This window comes from Alexandromys fortis, unplaced genomic scaffold (assembly GCF_014885135.2).
Source record: "Alexandromys fortis isolate MF-2015 unplaced genomic scaffold, M_Fortis_MF-2015_v1.1 scaffold_38, whole genome shotgun sequence".
Lineage (NCBI taxonomy): Eukaryota > Metazoa > Chordata > Mammalia > Rodentia > Cricetidae > Alexandromys > Alexandromys fortis.
This window is the reverse complement of record NW_026067916.1, coordinates 8,217,773-8,243,335: the sequence shown is the minus strand read 5'-3', so window position 1 is coordinate 8,243,335 and position 25,563 is coordinate 8,217,773. Positions and strand designations below refer to the sequence as shown.

The 25,563-nt window shown below is 42.6% G+C and overlaps 1 protein-coding gene across 1 annotated transcript in view; it reads right to left on the bottom strand.

Moving 5' to 3' along the window:
• Nucleotides 1–25,563, bottom strand: part of Cacna2d1 (calcium voltage-gated channel auxiliary subunit alpha2delta 1) — a 347,097-nt gene that overhangs the window by 74,324 nt on the left and 247,210 nt on the right. The window contains exons 10-11 of the mRNA XM_050139771.1: nt 2,764–2,922; nt 981–1,085 (exon numbers count right to left, since the gene is read on the bottom strand). Of these exons, the coding sequence (XP_049995728.1) occupies nt 981–1,085; nt 2,764–2,922 (264 nt within the window). The remainder of the gene's footprint in view (nt 1–980; nt 1,086–2,763; nt 2,923–25,563) is intronic.

The following is a 25,563-nucleotide window of genomic DNA, read 5'->3' as shown; positions in this document are numbered from 1 at the left end:
AAAAAAAAAAAAAAAAAAAAAAAAAAAACACATACATGCATTAAATAGCTATAAAACACTCGACTGGAGCTACTATGGAGCCAAATCTTCCCAAAGAGTAAAACTGTCCACCAAAGAGAAATCCAAAGCCAGTAAATCACACCTGTAGCCGCAGCCACCTGGAGGCTGAAGATAGATGTAGTCTTCATTAGGGTCAATGTATAATTTGTTAAGCATAAGAAAGACATTATATCTTCCCCCATGACTTTTAAGATGATCCTTTAGTATTTTAGGAAAATCGATGTCTATTATAAATATGGGGTGTCAGTACTTGTAAACTCTCAGTAAGTAAATGTAAACTCTAAGTAAGATGAAGCAGTTCTAGTCTTAACAGGTTTAGTAATATAATAATACCCTCTGCACAGTATAACCTCATAACTACACTGCGTGTCTCCTGTAGGACCACAAACATGGAATATTACAATCCTGAAACGCCAATCTTCGTATTATCTGTGGCTTTTGGGATAGCATTCTTTAAACTATTATGCCAACCAAGGAGTTTATCTTCAGCCTCCCCGTGAGCTCCTTCTCAAGCAGGCTGTGTCTGACTGCCGTTATGAACGGTTTTCTCATCTGTCTAAAATAACACGGCAGAAATGTCTTGGTGTTTTTAGAATATCGAGTCTTCCTCCAATTCTAATGATTATGAGCCATGAAGCTTGATCCAGGAAAGGCTGAAACTGTTTTGTTTTCCCATACTCTTGTTTCTTTTTCTGTGATATGAGAATCCAATGGGACAGATAAATCTACACTCTCCGGCTAATGCATTTGTGACGTGGTGCTTGGCTACCCGACAAACGCTTCATTTCACCATCAACGTGTTAATGTTATAACCACAACTAACATTTTGGAGAAAAAAAAATCGCTTCACCACCATTGTAGACTGTCTGTATGAAAATCATCTACATGTTAAAATTAAAACACTAGCAAACAACACTCACTTTTTTGTCTTTATTGTATTTGGCAAATATCTCCTGGGCTCTCTCTTCTCCTCCATCTGTGAATAACATGATGATCTTGTTGCAATTGGCTCTGGAAACATTATACTGTTAAAAATACATATATATGCAAATTATCCACAATGAAAATTAGGAAAAAGAAAACCAATATGAAAAAAAAAAGCATGCTCATATTACACCCTACAAACAAAATGCCAGCTCAGTAGTGTGTTCTAAAATCAGGCTGTGGATGAGGCCCGCGTTAGCTCTCAGTACTTAAGATAGCCAAACCTACCACCAAATGTCACTGTCAGAGACACCTCCCCAGGCCATTGTGTTTTAAACTATAATACACTCCAGGTTATATTTTCTCCGTATTACTTCACTTTCATTTGTATGCAACCAGCATTTGTTTGTTTAGTGTTAGTTTTTTCCTGAAGGAATTCAAGCCCCGCAAAAGGAAGACAACGTGATATTTAGACAGCACCTGGTACACAATACTTCCCCGGGCGCTGAGGAGTGTTTGGGGTTTGCACAAATAAAGGGTTTTTCTACAAACCTTTATCATTTTATACCAGAAGCAAGCAAACAACACGCACGTGACCTGATTAACGGGGTTCACATTAACCTTTTCCATTTCGTTTCCAAATAGCCTTCCTGTTCTCCCCTCCCTGCTTGTCCTATTTCTGTTGCCTTATATGATGGGATGACAGGCTGGTGAGGAGTCTCTCATCCGGTGCTCCCCAGGGCTCCTCCTTAAATGCTACCACCTCCCCCCTGAGCATCCTTCCCCGCCTCTGTCCTCTCCTGACCTGTCACATAGATTCTAATCCTGCAAGACTCGATTCCGGCAATAAATCCTCTTAACCTTTAAGGTCTTTCGAAGAACTGAGCACAGAATAATGAATTAGCTTCAGAGGGCCATTAAAACGAACACTTTAATTTAGCAAGCCGGACTTCTCGGAGGCATCTAATTAGACTCTGAGCTTTTCGACTATTATGGAATGTGTTTGCCTAAATGATGAGAAAAAATGGATCGCACTACCTTCTGAATGCTCAGCTTCTTTGAAAATGTCAACCTTCTAGCTTGCTGCTAACTAAAAGAAGTCTAATGTGAGCCTTCCACGTAATTTAAGAGAAGTATAATGGGAACCTGGCACATTATTTAAAAACTTCTACAGGCCTCCTAAAGCAGCACAATAAGTTAATTCTAGTCCCGGATCCCATTCAAATCCGTCACTCACTCAAAGTGCTATCCTTTCGATATGAAATCATTATAAAGTTAGTGAGAAAATATACACCATGTTCTTCTAGCCATGTCTTCTAATGTCACTGTGGAATCTGATGCAATTTAAGTAGGCCATCTTCCGAAGTCCTTGAGAACCTCCTGTAATTGAGATCATCAGCCTTGGTCTTCAAATGAGCAATTATTTTTTTAATATCCATAATCCCTACGTTCTGCTGTAGCCCACCGAAGGCCCACACTCTTGTTCTCCAAGGACGATAAAGCCCATCTTTGGTACAAACATTAATGAAGGCATTTGTCTATATTGGCGACAAGATCCTCCTTCGCATTATTTTGGCACATCACCAAGCCCATATGGACACTGACAGGAACAGCTTCCAATGAAGAGCTGGGAACCCAAGTATTGACTAACAATCTGTCACCTTCAGCCACGGCTCTTACCTTTGGACATAATCTGTCTGCGAATTTAATGATGATCGGTGACTTTTATCAGAACGTCTGAAAACAGACAAAATAAAATGGCTTCTTATCGACACTTACATTAAGCAGCTGCTCGAACGCAAAGCTGAAGCCCTTCTTATAATCGGTTATCCCTTTGGCGGTGATGTTGTTCACGGCGTCTTTCAACACCTTCTTGTTTCTCACGTTCGCCTGAACCAGGTGCTGGAAGCAGCTGACATCCTGAGCATTGCTGTTAAACTGCAAAGAATGAAAAGAAAATCTGTAAGAGAACACTGAAATCAGTCATACCATTTTCATCAAATCCCAGCTTCATGCACCTCAAGCTCCTTGTGCGCTTTCCTTAAAGAAAAAAAAAAGGCAGAAGTAACAAATTGGACAAAGCAGCAGTCTTCACTCACTATAACTCGGAGTACTCACCTTTATAAACCTTGCAAAAATTTCACCTGTTTCTAAATTTGGGATTGATTTCTGTGAGGAACTTTTCAATTCTCACATATTAAGAATCCAGAAGTGATGTGCTTACTTGGGAGAGAGAGAGAAAGTAGGTATTTTTAACTGTAACTCATCAGAAAGAATTTCTTAGAAAAAGGATGTAAGGAATGAGATGAGCAGATGCTATTTTGAAATAGTCTTTCCTGGGGAACGAAACAGAAAGAATTCTAGGAAAGCCGAGGACAATGGAGGCCTTTTAGGAAAACTGCTCCTTGGCGATCACACGCTAAGAATGCCAGAGAACCACCAAGGCGGTGCGTTGGACAAACAGACCACTATAAGTACAGGTGGGCGATGGGAGGAGAAACACCAAAGCCAGTGATGCTCGCCTAGAGCTGAGTGATGACGTTATCATCCGGGTAACTTCTCTAGCTCTAGGAGAAGTGCTCACAGGGGCGCGCTTGGTGTTTCCAAAAGAAAACGCAGTGAAGAGCGCAATGAGATCCAGAGAAGAACTGTCCCATTGTTCACTAAATCTGTAATCTGAACAGGATCCCATGACACTGGGGTCCAGGGATGTGCAAAATGAAAAGAATGAATGATCTTGAGAGAAGAAAGGGGGCTAGGCAGATAAATTGAAAAAGGATATTTGCAGATAAAAACGTAATTCAATAAGTTAATGAATGCATCACAAATGATTCCATATTATATAAATATAGTGTGGTAATCTTTTTCTAGACATAATTATAAGATTATAAGATGCAGTACAATATTCATCTGCCAAGTAAACGTGTACTATCAATCAAGAATCACAACACATAACCATGCATTCAGACATAAAGCAAATTTCATACAAAAATAGACTTATGCCACATGTTTGTAAGCAAACGCTTATGGAGTGTTTACTATCAGCTAAAATAGTAATCACTTCCTCTTTGCAAATTTCCTACAAGACAGGCATTCACATTGTCCTCGTGAAATCCTTGAGGGAATTCACACACAAATGCTAAATAACTTGTCCATAAATGTGTAGTGTGAGGGACCTTGGAGCACTCAGCCCTCACTGGGATGTCTCCATCAAATCCCTCCCCTTAGGGCTCAGGCAACCCTGCAGAAGAGGAGGCAGAAAGAATGTAGGAGCCAGAGGGCTTGCAAGACATGTAGAAAGCAAGGCCTTCGAAACACAGAACGACCACCACACACATAGGACCTCCCAGAGACTGTGGCAGGGTGCATACAGCCTGCGTGAGTCTGCACGAGAAGGGGTCCTAGAGCCGAGAGGAGATGTGGACACGGGCTGCCATCTCTAACCCAGATGCCGTCTCCAACTGAAATTCTATGCAAGTGAGTCTCACTGTGGAAATAAACTAAGGGTAGGCCACGCCACATGCCTAGAAATGGATCGCCAGAACCAAACGAACTCAGTGGCATCTTTGGGAAACACTTAGTCTCTTAATGCTGCATCAGGGAATTTCTTACTTATTTCATTTATTTATTTATTTATTTATTTATTTATTTACCTAATAGGACCTTTGAGCATATAACACAGCTTCTGCTTTTGTGTTTGTATGGGATCCCTGAATGTGCAAACGTGTGTGTTTCTGTGTCTGTGTTTCTTGTGCTTTTTCTTTGTCTTCTTCTCCTATTCTTTTTGTCCTTGTTTGATTTGTTTCTATTCTAATCATTTTATTCTTTTATTATTCATTAGATGCTGGTTTGTTTTCTAATGAGAAACCGAAAGAGTGTGGTTCTGGATGGGGGGGGGGGGGGAGGAATCAGGAGGAGTTGGGAGGATTGTAATCCAAATCCATTGTATGAAAAATATCTATTTTAAAATAATCTGTTTCCAGAGACACAACTAATAAATGGCAAGAGTCAGGATGCCAACTTGCCGGGCCTTCAGCAGCTTACCCTGCCTCTCAGCGTATACACTGGGATAAACTATGCGAAGTTCTAGGAAGCACCCAGGATCGCGCTCTGGAACGCACTTGGGGAAGAGTTTCCAACTCGGAAAGTAAACAGTGGGAGACATTCTCTCGAGAAACAGCACTTCCGAGGGGCAGATATTTCAGAGACGTGTTAAAGAGCGTGAAGAAAGAACATTCCAGGCGAACAGAACATGTGTGGTGTCCTTGATTCAGGGTGTGGGGAGCTGCTCAAGGGTTTGAAGGGCTATTTATCTGTCGTACATGAGGACCAATGACACCAGGTCAGAGAAGGCAGCTGGCGTTAGACACCGTGGCATCTTAGAGAGACGAAGAGGAAGCAGGAACTCACTATGTCAAATGTTAAGTGGCTGCAAGGTTTTATGCCAAATGCAGAATAATTTTTGGAATATTTAGGAGGTCAGGCTGGCCCCCTCTTAATAGAACTCCAAAGTGCACACGCAGAGGCTACCGAAGTCATCCAGTTGACAGTCCTTATGCTATTCAGGGGACTGGTTAGAAGGGGAAGGGCTGAGCGAGCCTCTGTTTGGGAGAAAGGAGCAACAGATGGATTTCGCGCAGGGAGGAGTCCAGATACGCATCTCGAGTGGCCGCCAGGTTTCTGACACGCCTCTGAACAGTCTGCAGGACGTCTGCTCTGGAGGACACGACGGGAACTTGGGGAGAAAAACAAGGTTCACCTCAAGGTGAGATTTCAGCCAGTGTGAGACACAGGAGTGGGGGTGCCAAGAACCGATAACATCTGAAGCTGGAGGCATGAAAGTGGTCCTGGCTAAAGATTAAAAAAGGGGGAAAAAAAGCTTTACCACAGACATTTGGCCTACAGCCAGGCGAATCACAGTGGAGTAGAGCAGGAATTCCCCAAAATCCTAAGACTGAGTTCCCATAGAAACAGAGGGGGCGGGTACATGATTGGAGGGGAGCAGGGGAGGAGGGAGACAGGGAAAGGAAGGGAGGAAGGCTGAAGGGAAGTTGTGAGGAGGAAGGCCATGAGGCCTAGGAACAGCCCACTGAGGTTAGCCTGCGCAGAGGCACTTTCAGTAAAAAAAACGGCAGTGTGTTCAGGGCAAATCCTCACTGTTCCCTGGTGGCGTGGCACACACAGAGTGTACTTGGTTGACCTAGGAATAATTCTTTAAAGCCAAGTGCCGTGGGGGCACGAGGACACTGGGGTGAAGACAGAGTGAAGAAGAGAGGGCAGACAAAACACAAAACCTGGAGGAAGATGGCAAATACGGCCACATACAACGGGGAGGAACGTGAGCTGGAGAGACACCCCCCCCACACCTTTTCCTTCCAGGAAGCAGAATGGTGCAGGCACAGGAACAAGCTGGAGCGGTTCAGGTCTGCAGAGGTAACTGTTGCTACCTAGATGTCTAACATCTTTCAGGAACACAAGGCAGGTCTGGGGAAAAGAGATGAAAAAGGAAGCCAAATGTCCCGACAGGGAAATAACCCAAGTGGGTTCTCATCTGTACTCTGAAGAGTGTTTTCAGGCAGGCATGGCGGATGGATAATAAACTTCCTATGTATTTGTTTACCATTTTCTATAGACTCAAATGTTGACAACCAAGCCTACAGTCTATAGGACCAACCCCACACCACTGTCCATCACCTAAGGATATTCCTCTGTGATTTGACCCAAGCTTTAGCCCAGGATTTCCATTATGTAAATGAAAGAATGTGAGGAGACTTGCAATAGTCACCAGGATACAAACAGTTTGCTGATGTATCAATAGCCAATATCTGAGTTTAGAAAAACAGAACTAGTCCCAGGAGTTATTCTGCAGACAATGAGTGCAGGATGATGCATGGCCTGATGTCTTCCTTTGCCCTTGACCCGCTTCGAAGGCAAAAAAGTGAAGCATCTCATTAAGTTTAATACAAAACAAGTGAACGTAAATTCAATTCATTAAGTGCAAATTTAGTGTTGTATACAGAAATCTTACAATGGCACTCATAATAAAACTCATAAATAATGCAGACAAAGGAATTACTTGCAATACATAATTCCCAATAGCTAATCTTATTCTCCCAGGAAAGCAATGATAAATTTTAAGGAGTCTAAATTGGATAGGATTATATTTCAGACATCCTATACTTATTTGCTTTTACTATATATATATCTGTGTATGTATATTAATATATATGCACACACATATGTACATGCATATATATAATGTGCATACACACACACATACACACATCAAAAAAAAAACTTAAACAACAGTTCTTATAGGTGGAGGCTACTTGTTCTTTCCAGGCCACCCAGACCTGAAATAATCACACAGAAACTATATTACTTGCAACACTGCTTGGGCAATGATTCTAGCATATTCCTAGCTAGCTTTTACATATTAAATTAACCCATTTCTGTTATTTTGTATTTTACCATGAGGTTTGTGGTTTACTGGTAAAGTTCCAGGGCATCTTTCTCCTTCGACAGCTACATGGCGGCTCCCACCTTCTTTCCTCCTCTATCTGTTTGGAATTTCCACCTTTCTCTATTCTGCTCTGTCATTGGTCAAAGCACCTTTATTCATTAACCAATAAAAGCCACACATGTACAGAAGGACTTCCCACACCAAGTTCTTGGTAAGACTTACCCAGATATCAATTCAAGGCTGAATATTAAAACATTAGAGCAAAGCTATGAGAATAGCTTTATAAAGTTTGTAACTGTTCATGCCAACTGAGAAGATACAGTTAAGGCCCCTGATTTTATCTATTAAGAGAATATTTGAACACTGCATAGTCAGAAATCCAAAGCCACAACTCATGAATTTCTTCTCTGTCCCAGAAAGTTAAACCATGCAGGTCTTTGATGATAAGCAATGGAAGCTTGCGGAGCCTGCTGAGAGCCAGGAAGCCCGTGGGTGAACTGAAGCATGAGCATTAGAAAGTGCCCCACGGCTTCTACTCCTTCCTCCCTCTGAGACCCTGTTCCCCTTCTACAGCTGTCCCCAGCCAGTCCCTAACACTTCCCCTTCTTCTCTCAGTTGCTCTTAGTAGAATTCTTTCCTCAAGACCATGTTTTGTTAGAACCCCCTTCTCCCCCACACTGAGAATGGCTTTATAGACCTTCGGCAGGGCCGAAGAAAATGCGCCTTTACCACCTCTGCCTCTCTAGTTCTGGGCATTGAAAAACTCACTGAATGGAGCCGTCAATCCCCTTCATGCTTTGCATGTGGGGCTCAGGAAATGAGAGGTTGGTGTAGAATATTCACCAGTAATTGAGCCCAGGACTTGAAAGGAGGGAACAGCACGCTGGCTCTGCAGTCTTCCCTGCACGTCTACACCAGCGAATATAAAAACACTCTGGGAAAACGCTTGAATGAGAACAAGCAAGCCTTCTGCTCGGAGTCGGGCACAACTTAGATGCTAAGTTATCTGTAACAACATCATTTAAAGATTATTAGCCAAACATGATACGGTGGTCCACACTGGAGCCAGACCATATTCCTAAATAGGGACCATTCAGGCAAAGCATCCTCAGTGTTAGAGAGATTTGGGCACAGCTCACGAGTGAGACGCCAAGCGTGTCTAAGTGTGGCGTTAGTCTGAAGCCGTTTCGAGAGGAGCACATTTGTTCATGGCAGTGATCTAAAACCCCTTCCTCGACAGGATCATGCTCCAGTACATATCTGCAGTGTCTCAGATCTGTTAGGGCAAGCTCGTTGTTAGGTTTGTTTGGCTTTGCTTTGGTTTTCTCGTTTGTTCTTTCAGAGGCAGTAGTTGCTTTTGTCTTGGCATCCTTGGCCATCCTGTCCTTCTGATACAATGAAATGCTGTTACTCTTTAGCACAGCATCACATTGGAGCAGCATCCGAAGAAAGTCAGAACAGCATCACGCTGGAGCCGCATCCGAAGAAAGTCAGAACAGCATCACGGCATCACGGCATCCGAAGAAAGTCAGAACAGCATCACGGTATTTCGGCATCCGAAGAAAGTCAGAACAGCATCACGGCATCACGGCATCCGAAGAAAGTCAGAACAGCATCACGGCATCACGGCATCCGAAGAAAGTCAGAACAGCATCACGGCATCCGAAGAAAGTCAGCACAGCATCACGTCGGAGCAGCGTGTGAAGAATGTAAGAATGTAAGAACTGCATCACATCGGAGCCGCGTCGCAAGAATGTCAGCACAGCATCAAGTTGGGGTCGGAGCTGCATCGGAAGCTTCCAGAAACTGCCTTCGGAGCTAAGTATGTCAGTTGCAGTACCGTCACTCCATGGAACACATGCCTTCCTCAGACACACGAACCTCAAATTCTAAGATTGAAGCTAAAGACATCGGAAAGATGCTGGCCTCATCTTGGAACCTCACAAAACTTAGGTTTGACCTCTTCCTTCCATGGAAGAGATTCTCCTCTACGGACTCAAAGCTGGAGCATGCTTTACACACAGGTAATTCATTCATCACTTTGTAACAGGCCAGATGGGTATAATTCGTAACCCCTTGGATTTTGAATAATTGTTCAATAGCTAAATTATTACTTATAATAGGCATAAATGCCTGGGACTCTACTGAATACCTAAAAAAGCAGGCCATTTTGTTTGAGATATAGAAAATATTTTTTAATAAATTTAATTTATTCATATAAGATAACTACAATAAATAATAGGTAACGGATTTATACCAGTTATTTAGTTCAAACCCACAACCTAAAATAACCATCTTCATAAAAAGAAGTTATAGTAAAAGTGTTGCTATTCAGATCTTAACCACCAGATGGCAATGTAGTAAAATAAAAGGAAAGGGCACAGAGCCTACCTCAAAATCTTGGTCCTAACAGCTTTATGTACTGATCTGATTACTGTAGAAAACAACTTTAAATTCCACTTTAACGGCTACATTATTTCATAAGAAATTTTAAGTTAAAATTTATGTCAAAACAAAATTGTTTTAGAACCATGAAGAGCTAGCCGGTACCGTCTCAGTTTGGAACCATGAAGAGCTGGCCGGTACCGTCTCAGTTTGGAACCATGAAGAGCTGGCCGGTACCGTCTCAGTTTGGAACCATGAAGAGCTGGCCGGTACCGTCTCAGTTTGGAACCATGAAGAGCTAGCCAGTACCGTCTCAGTGCAGACACAGGCACAAAAGAGAGACAGCGAAGAACTGCTAATGCCTGGGCCTCTGACCACGCCTGCGGGTTTGACCTGGGCAGAGGCTGGTAATAAAATGAAAACCATGTTTGCAACATGGGTACAACTGTGAGCTACCTTCCAGTACTTCCAATAACACGTGCAGGATTTATACTAAAAGCAAACCAATTATAGGCATGCCTGGGATATATTCAAAGGAACTGAGATGCAGAATAAATCTCCATTGGAATGGAAAGTAGACCTAGACAAAGGCAAATGTGCCATAAAAGTCTAAGTAGTAGTTTTGTCTGCACTTGGGCAATTGCTCTGCCACTGACCAGCGAGCCACACCCCATCCCTGTAAGTTACTTTTAAATTTGAAAGTATGAAATTATCGATTTAGCATTTTATCAAAGTATTTTAAAGAGATGATATATACATCAATAGCATACTCATTTATAATCTCTACGGATGTTTCATGGAGTTTGTTTTTCTTTATTTTCTTAGTATTTACCAATAGTGCAATTTATATGTCTCCATACCAAGTGGTACCAATCTGTCTTTTGAATAGCAAGTTTCTCCTTTTATTAAATACTTATTTGATGATCACAGTTTTTTTTCTAAAAATTTTATTTTAACTATATTCTTATATCATTATCTTTCACTTACTATACCATAAATTTACTACTTTTTTACATTAATAATAAGATGCTTATTCTACACATATTGAGAATTATGTGTGCCACGCTGAATACGCATCATGTCTCACTCAGAACCATCAGCAAGCTGCCGTGAGCTTTAGTTGGCTTCTTCTTGGACAGCTATGAAGACTGAGCTTACGTGAGGTAGAGAGCGCTCAAAGTCACACAGCCACCCAGAGTCACTTCAGGTCCACCCTACTTGACATGTCTTCAAGTCTGAATTGGTGTATTTTAATAGGAAAACAAGAAACAACTACACTGTCACAATGCCTTTGTTCCACATCTGTCTTCCAGGTGAACCCTGCCTAAATCTAGTAGCTAACCTGGCAGTTAGACCTGTGTGTTTTCTAAGGAGAAGGGAGGAAGGCTTGGAGCCGCACTGGTGAGGGTGGGGCGGGGGGGGGGGATGTAGGTGGAGGAACCATGATTGGAATATACGGTATTCAATACAATTTTTTTATAAAAGAAAATTAAGACTTCCACTTGAATCTATTTTTATTCCGAGTAGAAACAGTTACTCAGTCTTAGGTTTTGTAGCTTTAGCTCAGGTTCTGAACTGATTACGCTTGTGTGGGTTCCAGTGATGAGGAGATGCCAAAAACATCTTCACTCCCCAAAGTTCCTGCTCTCCATTGCTCAAGGTCCTCAGCTGACACTACTGTCCCAACAGGGCCTGCTGGCTCCATGTTTCCGTGGTCCACTGTATAAAGCAGAATCACACGAATGAAGGATTTTCTACTATTTAATTCAATCTAGAAAAGTCAGGTTTCTCCCAGGCCCAATCTCTAATGATCGTGGCAGGCCCCCCACGTGACTCCATTAGCTCCTGTGAGTTTTCATCATGGTTTTCTGAATCAAAGGACTGCGCTAGGTCACCCTGTAAGCCCCTCCGGCTCTTATTTATTGATATTTTTATAAATAGATTTTCATTTGAAAACAAATACTTAAATCATGACTTATACTCAGTCTCTTCACCCTGGTTGAAATGTTTACATTGCTAAGAATGTCCCAGGATTTGTGCTATAGTGTATCTATATTTTGTAGGTTGATGGCACAGTCATCTTATTGTCACAAATCCCACTAAAATGATTCAATATCCTAAATTTCTGTAATTTTATTTTTATGAGTTGACACTCGCATACAGTGTATTTCAATCATTTTTATGCCCTTTCTCAACTCCTCTGGGGGCCAATCTGTCCATCCATCCGAATTCCTATCCATACAACTTTCTGTTTTCTTAATCAAAAGAAAACAACAACAACAAAACTCATCAAGTAGAATTCATGCTAACATATACTATCAGGTACGTGGCCACCCACTGGATTGTGGTTGACCTGCATCCCTAAAGAAAGTGACCCTAGCAGCTATTAGTTTCCCACAGCGAGGAGCAGGACATGCAAGCCACCTCCTCCCTCTGGGCTGGGATTTTGTGTTGGCTGAACTTGCACTGCATCCATGCCCGCTATCACAACCAACGCAAGTTCCTATGTGGATGGCGACAAGAGACACTTCTAATTCTGTGATTGTCTTCACTCAGAAGACATCGAAGAGGTTGGAAACACGCCGTTGTCCTCATGTAGGAGCGATCTCCACTGAGCATCCTCGCTAACTCCCGCTGACCGTTTGTGTTTCCTGCTATCATCATAGGTCACGGCGTCACTGCGGCACAGCACCTGCCTAACAGGAAGCACGGACAGGCTCTTCTGCACACCAGCATTCTGGACCATAACTTGGTGCTATTTCCATGGCAAAGGTTTTCCCCCTAGTCTTCTGGATACTTTACTCTTACTCCTGAAGACAAAATCCGAGACGATCACCAAAGGACACACTCTTTGATCTGTCCCTTCCCAGCAGCACAGCGACGCGAGCCTGGTGTGCTCAGTATTTTCATAAATCCTGAAGCTGACGCCTCAGTAGCTGGGAAGAAAATGGTATTCACACTGTAGTCATGGCTGACCTGGCTTGAATAACATATGTAGTGATAAGCACACGTCACATATCACGATGTAGAGATACAGCAATGCTGATAATATGGATGAGCAGGGCTGTGGCCACACAAAGAAACACGTTCAACTAGTAAGTGATGGAAATGTTATAAAATCCAGACTTCTTGAGCCACTTTTTCAGTGTTCTTACAGTCAACAATAACTAGTGTCAGGTCGCAGTGGCCATTGCAGGCTTTGAAACGGCTGCAGAGAATATTGTCTTAATGTGCTTGCATATGTGTGTGTGTGTGTGTGTGTGTGAGAGAGAGAGAGAGAGAGAGAGAGAGAGAGAGAGAGAGAGAGAGAGAGAGAGACTGGGTTGTTGTGTGTGTTTGTGTATGCAAGCGTGTGCGTATGTGGTGTGTGTGAGATTGTGTTTATGTGTTTGTGCATGCATGTGTGTGTATGTGGTGTGTGTGTATATGAATGTGAGTGAGTGTATGCATGCACGTCCATGCGTGTGTGTGAGTGCATGTGTGTGTGTGCATGTGTGTGTGAGTCCATGCACGCCACAGTGCAGCTGTGGAGGTCAATGGAAAACCATGACTTGGTTCTCTCCATCCACCTTTACATGGGGTCTGGAGTCTGAACTAAGGCTTGAAAAATGTGTTACCAATTGAGCCATCCCGAAGTTCAAGAAGCACAGATTGTGGTAGATGAAAGAGCGTATAGAAAATAAGCAAAGAATAAATATTTATAACACCCCAGTGGGAGAGAAATGCCATAAAGAAAAGGGAAGGAGGTGGAGGGATAGAATAACAAGACAGAAAAACTACATAGAAAGTATCTGCAGGCTGCACTAGACCAGGAGGGGACTGAGGAATCCAAGCACAAGGCGTTGACCATCGGGGGAAGAAGCACCTAAGACTGGGAGCATTGAGGTGCACACTGAATCAAGCAGAGATCATCTCTACCCTGTACGCATCTCTAAGAGACCACAGAGCAGGTAGAAAGACTTTCTAAGCAACATTATTAACATCTCCATAGGGTTCTTTTAAGTAGGAAAGAGCATCTTGGACCAAAAAGACCAGCCTCTGGGACCAAAAAGACCAGCCAATGAGAGTTTGGAACGTGGCCTGAGGGGACTGTATTAGACTGAATTCAGTTCCACCGAGGTCACACACATGTTTGAAAAACAAGCAGCATGTTTATGTATAAGTTAACAAAAACCGCTGTAAAAAAAATAATTATCCATAAAGCACAGAGTTAGGGCTGGGGAAATACATGAAAAAGCACATTTTGATATACGCGTAGAAGGATGCTGTAGCATGGGTTAATAAACCGAGCATCAGGATGATTAAACAGAGAGGGAAAGGTAAAGGGCAGTCCTTCCCTCTGAAATGAACATGAAAACTGCCGCAAAATGTCATCTCATGATGAGGAGCTTGTATTTTAAAATTGCAAAAAGAAAAAAAAAAATTCCACACCCGAGTCCTTGACTTTTCAGTTGTGTTATATTCATCAAAAATTTCAAGATGATTTTTATTCCTTTAAGAATTTGATGAAATAGGATTATTTTCTATTTAATAGTAAAAAAAAAGCCTGTAGGTTCTATTAATAAAAACCTGAGGTAGCCATTTATATTTTGAATTCATTTGAATTTTATTCCACTACATAATTAAGAACAAACATACTAATTCAAACAAGCAAATAATTTTGCCAATCTATCGCACAAGCCAGTCCTAGTCACTTTTTTCTTATATTCAAAATTAAAGGAATAAACATCATTTGAAAGAGCTTAACAAGTAAGTAACTGAAATACCACGGAGTCTTTTCCTAGTTTGCCAAGGCTCCAAATGAGTCCATAACGGTCCTATTTGTGACTGCCTCACCTTCAGCAATCACATCGCTCTGTAAAAACCGCACAAGCAATGAATCTCCAAGTTCCAAAAGCTTGGGGCCCCGCATCATTTATGGAAAGCCTTTATCTGGCTTGTCAACACCTCTTAATAAATTTATAAAGTAATTATGGTATACTCTCTCATCATTTAAGATTAGATAACCTTCATCAATTCGACTTGTTTGACTGTGCCAAATACGTCCTTTTTTCAAAGTATTTTCTTCACAGTGTGATGTGGGAAGTCCATCTGTATATATGTTCCTTTTATTGGTTAATGAATAAAGAAACTGCTTTAGACCTATAGCAGGGCAGAACAGAGCTAGGCAGGGAAAGATAAACTGAATGCTGGGAGAAAGAAGACAGTGTCAGGAGACAGATGCTCAGGACGGAACTTTACCCCGTAAGCCATAGCCACGTGAAGACACACAGATTAATGGAGATGGGTTAGTTTAAGATAAAAGAGTTATCCAGAAATATGGTTAAGCTAATGGCAAAATAGTATTGCAAATAATATGATTTCTCTGTGATTATTTCCTGAGTCTGGGCGGCTGGGAAATGAACAAGCAGCCTACTACAACAATGTATCCTTTCTTTGTGGTCTTTAAAAAAAAAAGATGACTTAAAAAAAAAAGCCAGTCTTTACATCAAAAATACAAGGGGAAGGGGAAGAACTTTGTTTCTTTTCCTGACCTTAATTCTTCCTCCACCCTATTTAACACACAGTGGCTCCTTCTAAACTGGCCATGAAATAACCCCCAACTCGTGATTAAACACTTAGTGTTCAGCTGGTGGCGCTGTTTCAGGAATCTCTGGAGAGTGGGGCTTTGCCAGAGGAACTGGACTGCTTGCTGGTGACTGACCTGGCTTGGGCCTTTCTGCTTCAGGGTCTACAAGGATGAGACCAAGACGCCTCGGTTCCTGTTGCCAAAGACTAAGAAGCAGCTCCACTGTCAGACCTTCTGGCCATGATGGACTCTCTCCCTCCTCTGTAAGCTTGAATAATGACTCCCTCTTGACATTGATTCTTGTCAGGTATTTGGTTGACACGAGAAAATAACTTCATATACTAAGCCAAAATGGCTATGGAGTAAAAGTAACCAAATTTTAAGTCTGAGTAACCAAGATATTAAAATCTAAGACAGTGACCGTCCTGGCTTACAGCATGGTTTAGAAGCCTCAGATAGATGCTAAATCCTCTCCTCAATAAGCATGGGTGTCCGGACAGGCCCTTCCACAATGGACTGGCGTCTTCTTCTTGCACAAACAACGCCATCACAACCATTATGTGGGGGTTGCTTGGAGGACTTGCTAGATGTGAATCTGAGATGGAGCTTAAGAATCTGCATCCCTGCCGGGCGATGGTGGCGCACGCCTTTAATCCCAGCACTTGGGAGGCAGAGGCAGGCAGATCTCTGTGAGTTCGAGACCAGCCTGGTCTACAAAGCTAATTCCAGGACAGGCTCCAAAGCCACAGAGAAACCCTGTCTCGAAAAACCAATAAATAAATAAATAAATAAATAAATAAATAATCTGCATCCCTAACATGCGCTAACCATCCCGAACATCCAAAGCCACAGAGAAACCCTGTCTCGAAAAACCAATAAATAAATAAATAAATAAATAAATAAATAAAAAATCTGCATCCCTAACATGTGCTAACCATCCCGAACATCCCTAACCATGCCTAACATGTGCTAACCATCCCTAACATTCCTAACCATCCCTAACATGCACTAACCATCCTTAACATATCTAACCACGCCTAACAGAGCTGCCGGGCCAGACTCACGCTGCTCGGCCATGGGTTCCAATTAAGAAAGAAGCAGGGGCATAAAAAACAATCCGCCTGCTCATTGACATAGATGAGCTGTGGGGCAACATGAGCTTTTTCTGGATCTAGATGGATGGGTACTTCATCAGATATGAAATGAAATCACCCGCTGAGCGTCCGCGGCTCACAAACCTCTCTTGGCAGGCCATGCGGCTTTTATTTTATTGAGCCGCAAGCTCAAGGAGTGTTCAGAAAGGTGTTTTGAATTTGGCAGGGAGATGTCACTTAACTTCAAATTATATTTTAAAAAGTACAAATTACCCTGTGCCAAATAGAATCTAAAAACAATAAGACAAGAAGATCATGACCTTGCTTAGAACACACAAGAAATACTTCGGGAGGAAAACGAGAATGCAAAGATCACAGAAGTGGAGTTTGCCTGGACAGCACACCTCATGCCCTGCCCAAGATGTCAGTTAATCACAAATGGTCAAGTTGTGGTCTTGGAATCCGAAAGGACTGATGCTGTACCCGACTTGTAAAGTTACAATTAGCTTCCTGCGGTTTCCTAGATAACAGGCAAAAACCGTCCTCTGGGTCAGAGACCGAGCCGGAGTGACATCCTTGTGAGGACAGTCAAACAGCAATTACTCCAGGGCGACAGCAAAAGGACCAGGGGTCACTGCACAGGCAGTGAGATCTGCTTCAGGGCAGAAGCTCCAGGAAGACAAGCCACTGCCCTGTCCCATCAGAGCTGCCAATCACCTGCCAATCCCCGCCCCCAGACAGTATCTTAATTACTTGGCCATCTAAACTTCTAGCAAAGAGGAACCACTTGCTTCACTACCCAGGAATAGGCACGTTTTTAAGAAAACTGCTCTGAAGGCGTAGACTTGAAGAAACATACCAACATCAAGCATAGCAATCACCTACCTGCAATTGGTAGAGAAGCAGAGGAGAGTAAAAGACGACCATTACACCTGGAACAATAACTATAATAATGACTACAGCATATGAGCACTTTGTGGGTGGTATTTCTTTTTGCACTCACAACGCTGAGGAAGTTAAATGTGGGAACGTGCCCACTTGAAGGGAAAGGAAACTGCCCCGTGTAAACCTTGGACAACTTGTGCATGTGAGTTACCTGGGCTCTAACTCGTCTCCTTAAAATTTCAGCAGTCCCACTACGGGCAAGAACTGTCTGACAGGAAGGAGCAGAAAGCCACTAACCCAGCAGGGAGCCCCGCTACATGTTAATGCCACTGTGATCCTGTTGCTCCTCCTTCAACAATGACCAACAAGCCCTGGCTCCTTGATTCTCCAACAATGGGGAACACAGACTGTTGCGATCACCAGAATGCTGCATTTGTCCACGGCTAGGATTGATTCAGAAAGGCAATCACAGATCCGTCTCATGTAGCGGTCTCTACACTGGGAATCTAGGTTTGTTTTGCAAATCAAATACAAGGGAACTCTTCTGACAAGCACAGGGCTTTCCTTCTTGTCCCAGTGGGGCTGGGTGCTAATCACTCCTAAGATGCACCAGCATTTATACACAGGCTGTTACTGCAGAAATGTTTAGTGATACAACGTGGGCAAGGGGTAGAACTTGTTTTTCTAAAAGAAGAAGGGAACAATACCTCTCTGACAAGGATACAACTATTGATTATTTTTAAAATATGCATTTTATTACTTTTATTGATGTGTGTCTCTGTGAGTGTTTGTGGATGCCCCCTGAGACAAGAAAGTGATGTCAGCTGTCTGCAGCTTTGGTTACAGGAGACTCCGAGCTGTTATATGGGTTCCAGGAGCTGAACTCAGCCCTTTGCATGAGAAGCCAACAACTCCCAACCTCTGAGCCACCTCGTACAGCCTTTATGTTTCGTGTTTCTTCACGGTGAGAAATCAAAGGCAGAATTTCATAAAGACCATGAATTACAAAGCTTCTGGGAAGAAAAGTAATTCAAGGTACTCAACACAGTCTTCACATTCTGATCTAACCCGTACATCCAGAAGCACGCAGTCGGCGGCACTGAAGCCGTGACATCTTCGGCTGCTATCTTTGAACACGTCACCCACAATCCACACAGTTTCCTTTCATCCTTCACAGGTTAAGCAGCATTTGATGCTGAAGCATCAAACTCCCTCCCATTCATAAGCAAATCGAGTTCCCTGTATCAACCCTGCAAGTTCTGCCTGCAGATCAGTGCACGCTGGGGTTGAATTGCTGTTGCTATCACCTAGTGCGACTCCTATCAAAGCACGCAACCAGATTAGCGGGAAAGCAGCTGCATTGTGCCGCGGTCATACTTTGCCTAGCGGCAGGCAGGCTTCCTCTTCACAACAAAGGGCAGCCTGCAGACAGCAAAACACACTTTACACCACACACATGACTCGGGCATAAAAATTACCTTAAACAAACCCAGAAAAGAGACTCGGGCATAGACTAAGACTGAGAGGCAGCTTGAGCCTTCTGACAAGTGATCCCAGGTAACCCTGGGAAAATGCTAATGGAGTGTGTGTGAGTTTCTCTGAGTGAATGAGAACGTCCTTAGGAACATGTATCTTTGGATACCTGAAGGCTTTGGGGGAAAAGCGCTCATGAAGAACGCCTGGAGAGCCTCTTCCAGGGCTCCTCAGTGCTTTGCTATCACGGCTTCTTAGTGCAACTACATGAACTGTAAGCCATATTATTGATTTTCAAATAATTTCAGAAAGAAAAATATTAGGCACATATGTGCACACACAGACACATGCATATGAACACACACACATACAGAGATACACACATACCACATAGACATGCATAGGCATACACACAAACACATGCAGACGCACACCACAGACATACACACACATCACACACAGACACTACACACAGACACACATTACACAGATGCACCACACAGATATATACACAGATACACACAAACTCATACATCACGTACATATACACACATACACACACCACGTACAGACAAATGTACACTCAGACACATATCACACAGTATACACAGGCACACACGGATGGAAACACAGACACAGACAGAAACACAGACACACACACCACATACAGACATACACACACAGAGACAGCACACACACCACATGATACAATATAGAGCGTACTTCCCTGAGAATCTCCATGCTATTAAATTGCTAAATTCTATTTAATAAGAGATCAACTTCTAAAAATAACAGTATAACTTTAGCAAAATATTGCAGAAGAATGAACTCTTAACATATCCATTTCAGAGAGTTTTTACATAAAACACAGTAGCTAAGAAAATCATTTCTGTTAACTCTGAACTTGTGTGGCTGGCAATAGTATACAATCATAAGTAAAGTTATGACCTGTGACACGACCCAAAGATAAAGGGGAAAGGAGTAAAAAATACATGCAACAACACACGGCCCCAAGGAGAAACACACAGCTTAGATGGATATCTGTCTGAAAATAATAATTCAGTTCACACACAATTTTCAGGACCCCAATGTAGCATATTTCCTTATGTAATTTCTCTTTTTTTTTAATATAATTTTTTTATTGAAAAAAAAAAAGATTTCCGCCTCCTCCCCGCCTCCCATTTCCCTCCCCGTCTCCCTTTTCCCCCCTCCTCCCTCTCCTCTCCCCCTCCCCCCCCACCTCTCCCCCTCCCTCTCCAGTCTGAGGGGCAGTCAGGGTTCCCTGCCCTGTGGAAAGTCCAAAGTCCTCCCCGCTCCATCTTGGTCTAGGAAGGTGGACATCCAAACTGGCTAGGCTCCCACAAAGCCAGAACATGAAGCAGGATCAAAACCCAGTGGCATTGTCCTTGGCTTCTCAGCAGCCCTCATTGTCCGCCATATTCAGAGAGTCCGGTTTTATCCCATGGTTTTTCAGTCGTAGTCCAGCTGGCCTTGGTGAGCTCACAATAGATCAGCCCCACTGTCTCCGTGGGTGGGTGCACCCCTCGTGGTCCTGACTTCTTTGCTCATATTTTCCCTCCTTCTGCTCCTCCTTGGGACATTGGGAGCTCAGTCCAGTGCTCCAGTGTGGGTCTCTGTCTCTATCTCCATCCATCTCCAGATGAAGGTTCTATGGTGATATGCTCAACCTCCTTAGCGATCAGGGAAATGCAAATCAAAACAACTTTGAGATATCATCTTACACCTGTCAGAATGGCTAAAATCAAAAACACCAATGATATCCTTTGCTGGAGAGGTTGTGGAGAAAGGGGTACCCTCATCCATTGCTGGTGGGAATGCAAACTTGTGCAACCACTTTGGAAAGCAGTGTGGCGGTTTCTCAGGAAATTCGGGATCAACCTACCCCTGGACCCAGCAATGCCACTCTTGGGAATATACCCAAGAGAGGCCCGATCATATGACAGGGGCATTTGTTCAACTATGTTCATAGCAGCATTATTTGTAATAGCCAGAACCTGGAAACAACCTAGATGTCCTTCAATGGAAGAATGGATGAAGAAAGTGTGGAATATATACACATTAGAATACTACTCTGCGGTAAAAAACAATGACTTCTCGAATTTTGCATGCAAATGGATGGAAATAGAACACACTATCCTGAGTAAGGTAACCCAGACCCAAAAAGATGAACTTGGGATGTACTCACTCATAATTGGTTTCTAGAGATAAATAAAGGTCAGTGAGTCTGTAATTTCTCTATAAACACACAGAAAGCGTCTTTCTTAAAGAGGAATGGGTTTAAACTTTTAAAAAGAATTTCTTGAGACTAAGAGATGGATGTCTCAGTCCTTGAACTGATTGCTTCACTAGCCCAAGGGCAGGTTGCATTCTGTGGGTTTTACCAAAAGGGGAAAGGAGCCGATATGGCGTTGGGAGGGGTTGGGAGGGGAGGAGACAGAATGAAAGTGCACTGCAGGACATTCCTAAGGAATTAATAAAACGTTCTTTCTAAAAACGTGAGAGCACATTTGTACTCTCATCACAGGGGAGACGGATCAACAGATCGATTGTGGGGTTGCCTAACCACTAGTCCGACCTACCTGGGAAGTTCTATGCCAGTAAAAGATCATGTTGTCAAGAAGGAAACCAGAACCCAGAAAGGTCAGTGCCACCCAAGAGATGACAATAGAGGTCCTCTGAACGCCACACACCTTGGCACACGTGTGCACATGCACATACACAAATACATGTTTTCTTTTTAACATAAGGGTCTGTATCTTATTTTGTAATTTATTTTTGTGTACCAGTAAAGTCAGAAGACTATATTTTTTCATGAAGATTGACCTCACACCTTTCTTTATAGTCCCAGATTATTAAATAAAAATGGCTGTGTTTCATTTCTGTCTTCCCCCTTAGGAAAGTTTTGAGAATTCTTTCTACCCTTTCCTCATTCTTATCTACTATGCAAAGCGGCAAAGATGAAAATAGTTATAGTTAAAGAGACAGATTATTTTCTGCCACATGATCATTTCTATATTACCTATCTATTTCTATCAATCATCTATGTATCATCTCTCTCTGTATATATATGCACATATATACATATCTATATGTATATATATCTGTCATTTATTGATCCTATGTGCATATAAACACCTATTATTATCGGACACCTGTGTATAAATTGATGTTTAAAGTAAAAAATAAGAAAAATGAATGACACTTTAGATATTTGTTGCTGTAGTTAATACGTTCAAGTTAAAGTTGTACTATGTAGACTAGCTTGGCTACAAATGTTCTCTTTCCAGAAAAAATATATAGTCAAAGCCAGTTATGGTATGGTATATGAATACAGTCCTTGGGAGGCAGGGGCAGGTAAATCATGAGTTTAAGGCTAGCATGAGCTACATAGCAAGTTCTAGACCACCATGGACTAACTATATGTGAAGACTCTCTCTCAAAAACAGCAACAATAAAAAGGATATGTACATCTAAGATCATAATGGCTTTAGGAGAACAATGACTCTTTAAAGTACTCAGAAGGCATTATGGATGTCACTGTTGGCTCCAACTGTGTTCTTCCAGTAGGAAAACACCTGTCACTTGTTGGCCAAACGTTGAATGTATAATATCCATTCAAAGATGACTTTGTCAGAAATTTCTTTTAGAATTTAGCGATAGCATTGGTCACTGTCTTACCAGGGCAGAAGCCATTGGTGTCCATCCGTATTTCCATACATGCCAACGTAACCTGTACCTACCCAAGACTACACCCCAGCCTCTGCACGGCAAATGGCAAACCAATTCCAGGGAACTGATGTCACACGGAGCATCGTTACACAGAGGAGCACATTTCCCCTTTGGAAATCTGAACCATTGTATATTACCATGCATGGGCTCTATGCAGTTCCCGGAAAGGCAGAGAAGTGAGCTCCACTCATGGGGCGGAGGGGGGAGATGCTACTTTAATAATGCATTTTTCAGTAGTTCCTTTTATTTTTAATTTCGCCATTATACTAACAACATTTTCTGGAGTTATTTTCCAAAAAAACCATTTGAACTTAAATCTGTGTGGCAGTGACTGTTTCTAGGGAAACTAATCTTATTTGACATCAGTCTTGGTAAACAGATACTCAAGATTCTTGAGGGGACTAATTTACTAGACTCACGGCAATAAAAAAAAAAAAAAAGAGCCCTTGGTGAATGTGTATAGAGCCAAGGAGACTGCCCAGACACTCAGCATCACGATGCTACAGATGCGGCTGTGGTCATCTCAGCAGAATGGAGAGGGGATGGGCACATTTGGCCTTTGAAAAATATGAGGACAAAAAGAATTGTAAAGCTAAGCGCTGAAATGTCTCTAAACTACATGAAAGAAAATGGTACCCTTAGACCAGCCAGCTGCAGACTAAGTCCAAGGTAAGAAAAACAGAAATGTTTTCTTGACCAATTCTCCTTTGCTACTGTGGTCAACAGGTCCTAGGAATAAGGGTTTTAGTTTTGAGAATCAGGGCTAGAGTGTCTATCCACACATCAGGGAAGGACAGACAAGGAGCTGGGTGTGGGGTGCCCTTGAAGACACTGTGCTCTGGTTTGCTCGTCTCTGTTTGTACAGAAATAAACTATTCCCTTCAATTAGAGTGCAGTGGCTTCTCTGGTCCTCGAGGCAATGGAAGATGACATTTGCTCTCTTTGTCATCTAATCCCATCCCTCTCCTTGCTCTAGGCAACAGAAATGTCAAGTCTCAATATACGCCACCTGCAAGAGTCCAGTCCGTGCCAGGAAAACAACAACAAAGGAGAATATCCAACAGAGGACACGCCGCTCTGTTGAATGAGAAGCAGCAGAAGCTGGGGACACACAGGGAATGGATTCTGAGAGACCTTGGGGCAAAATGCACCTCATTTCATTGTGTTGTGATAGAGAGAAACAGATATCTCCTGGGATAAGAAAATACATATCTTTCTGTAGAAGAGTAAGCAGATGAGGTGGTTGGCCCTGAAAGGAGAAATACTGGAAGACTCTCCTTGACAGAGTGGAAGAAGCAGCCGAGGATACGCTAAGGGAGAATGAATTCACTGTGCACAGCCAGCTCTCCCTCCACATTTGCTATAGACAGTTCATCCGCAGATGACGTACTTGATAGTACACGGATGAAATTATTTCCACTGGACACTACCAGCTCTGTCTACGGTAATGACAATGGTTATAAAATGGGCCCATGAGCTAGTCAACACACGGGAAAGTGGCTGTACCCAGAATGGAGGGTGCTGGGCTTTCTGGACCTGTTTTGATATGGCTGCTGCACTGGTAAACGACCAGTTCACTGGCCCAGCCCTGGCCAAGGCCCTAATGTAATCATACCTCTCAAGGAAATCAGCTGCGGCTCAGGTTAAGAAGTGATTTATGTGTTGTCTCTTTAGGAAAGGGGTTAAATTTTGCTTCCCTTCTTATTGACATGAATTTAGCTTCAGGTTCTCCACCATAGTGCCTCCTTAAGTATTATTAACCTTCGGAGTTCACATACCGCTCAGCTTACCATGGGAGTCTACTTACTCAGTGAAGTAAACCAGTGTATTTAAGGAAGTCCAACAAGAGGCACATGGCCAGAGAATTCACAGGGCCTGACTTATGCTACATCCCTGACACTATTCACCTTTAACTACGCAGCTAAAGCTCCAGCATGAAGATGACAGTCTGCTTAGGGATGCTGTCCTGTGCACATGTCAGGATTGCACCAGCTCCTCAAAAACAGCCCTCCAATTTTCAGGCAAATTCAGGGCCAGTTGACCTTGTGCTAGTGGTTTGAAATGGTTTGCCATGGCTTGTGTGCATGATGAAAAGCCAACAAAGCCTACAGAGCCAGGATTCACACTACCTCTTGTCTCTGCATTCGAGAAAGAGAATGCGTAAATGGTAGAAGCTTCCAGATGGGAAGCCTATCTCATTGTAATTAAGAGAGCCTCCCCAGGCACTGTTTATGCTGTCTCTGTGGCATGTACAGGCATGTTCTCTTTTCCCGTGCAAGTGATGGAAACAGGATGCTCTTACCAGGGTCACTAAGAGGTTTACTACATCGATATCTACGTTTGCTGTCGGGATATTTTGGGTCCTAATTCTATAAAATCAATATTTTTAAACAGATTGTCACTAAAGTTGCCGCAATATCATAGAGACAGGTAGGACTGTGCATCAAATTAGGGGATTCATTTGACAATTTTACGTTTTAAAATGCCCATGAAGAAGTTCTTGTTTTTTACTGCTGAGTAGTATTCTAATATGTATATATTCCATACTTTCTTCATCCATTCTTCCATTGAAGGGCATCTAGGTTGTGTCCAGGTTCTGGCTATTACAAACAATGCTGCTATAAACATAGTAGAGCATATACTTGTGTTGTATGATAGGGCATCTCTTGGGTATATTCCCAAGAGTGGTATTGCTGGGTCCAGGGGTAGGTTGATCCTGAATTTCCTGAGAAACTGCCACCTTGCTTTCCAAAGTGGTTGCACAAGTTTGCATTCCCACCAGCAATGGTTGAGTGTACTCCTTTCTCCACAACCTCTCCAGCAAAGGCTATCATTGGTGTTTTTGATTTTAGCCATTCTGACAGGTGTAAGATGGTATCTTAAAGTTGTCTTGATTTGCATTTCCCTGATCGCTAAGGAAGTTGAGCATGACCTTAAGTGTCTTTTGGCCATTTGAACTT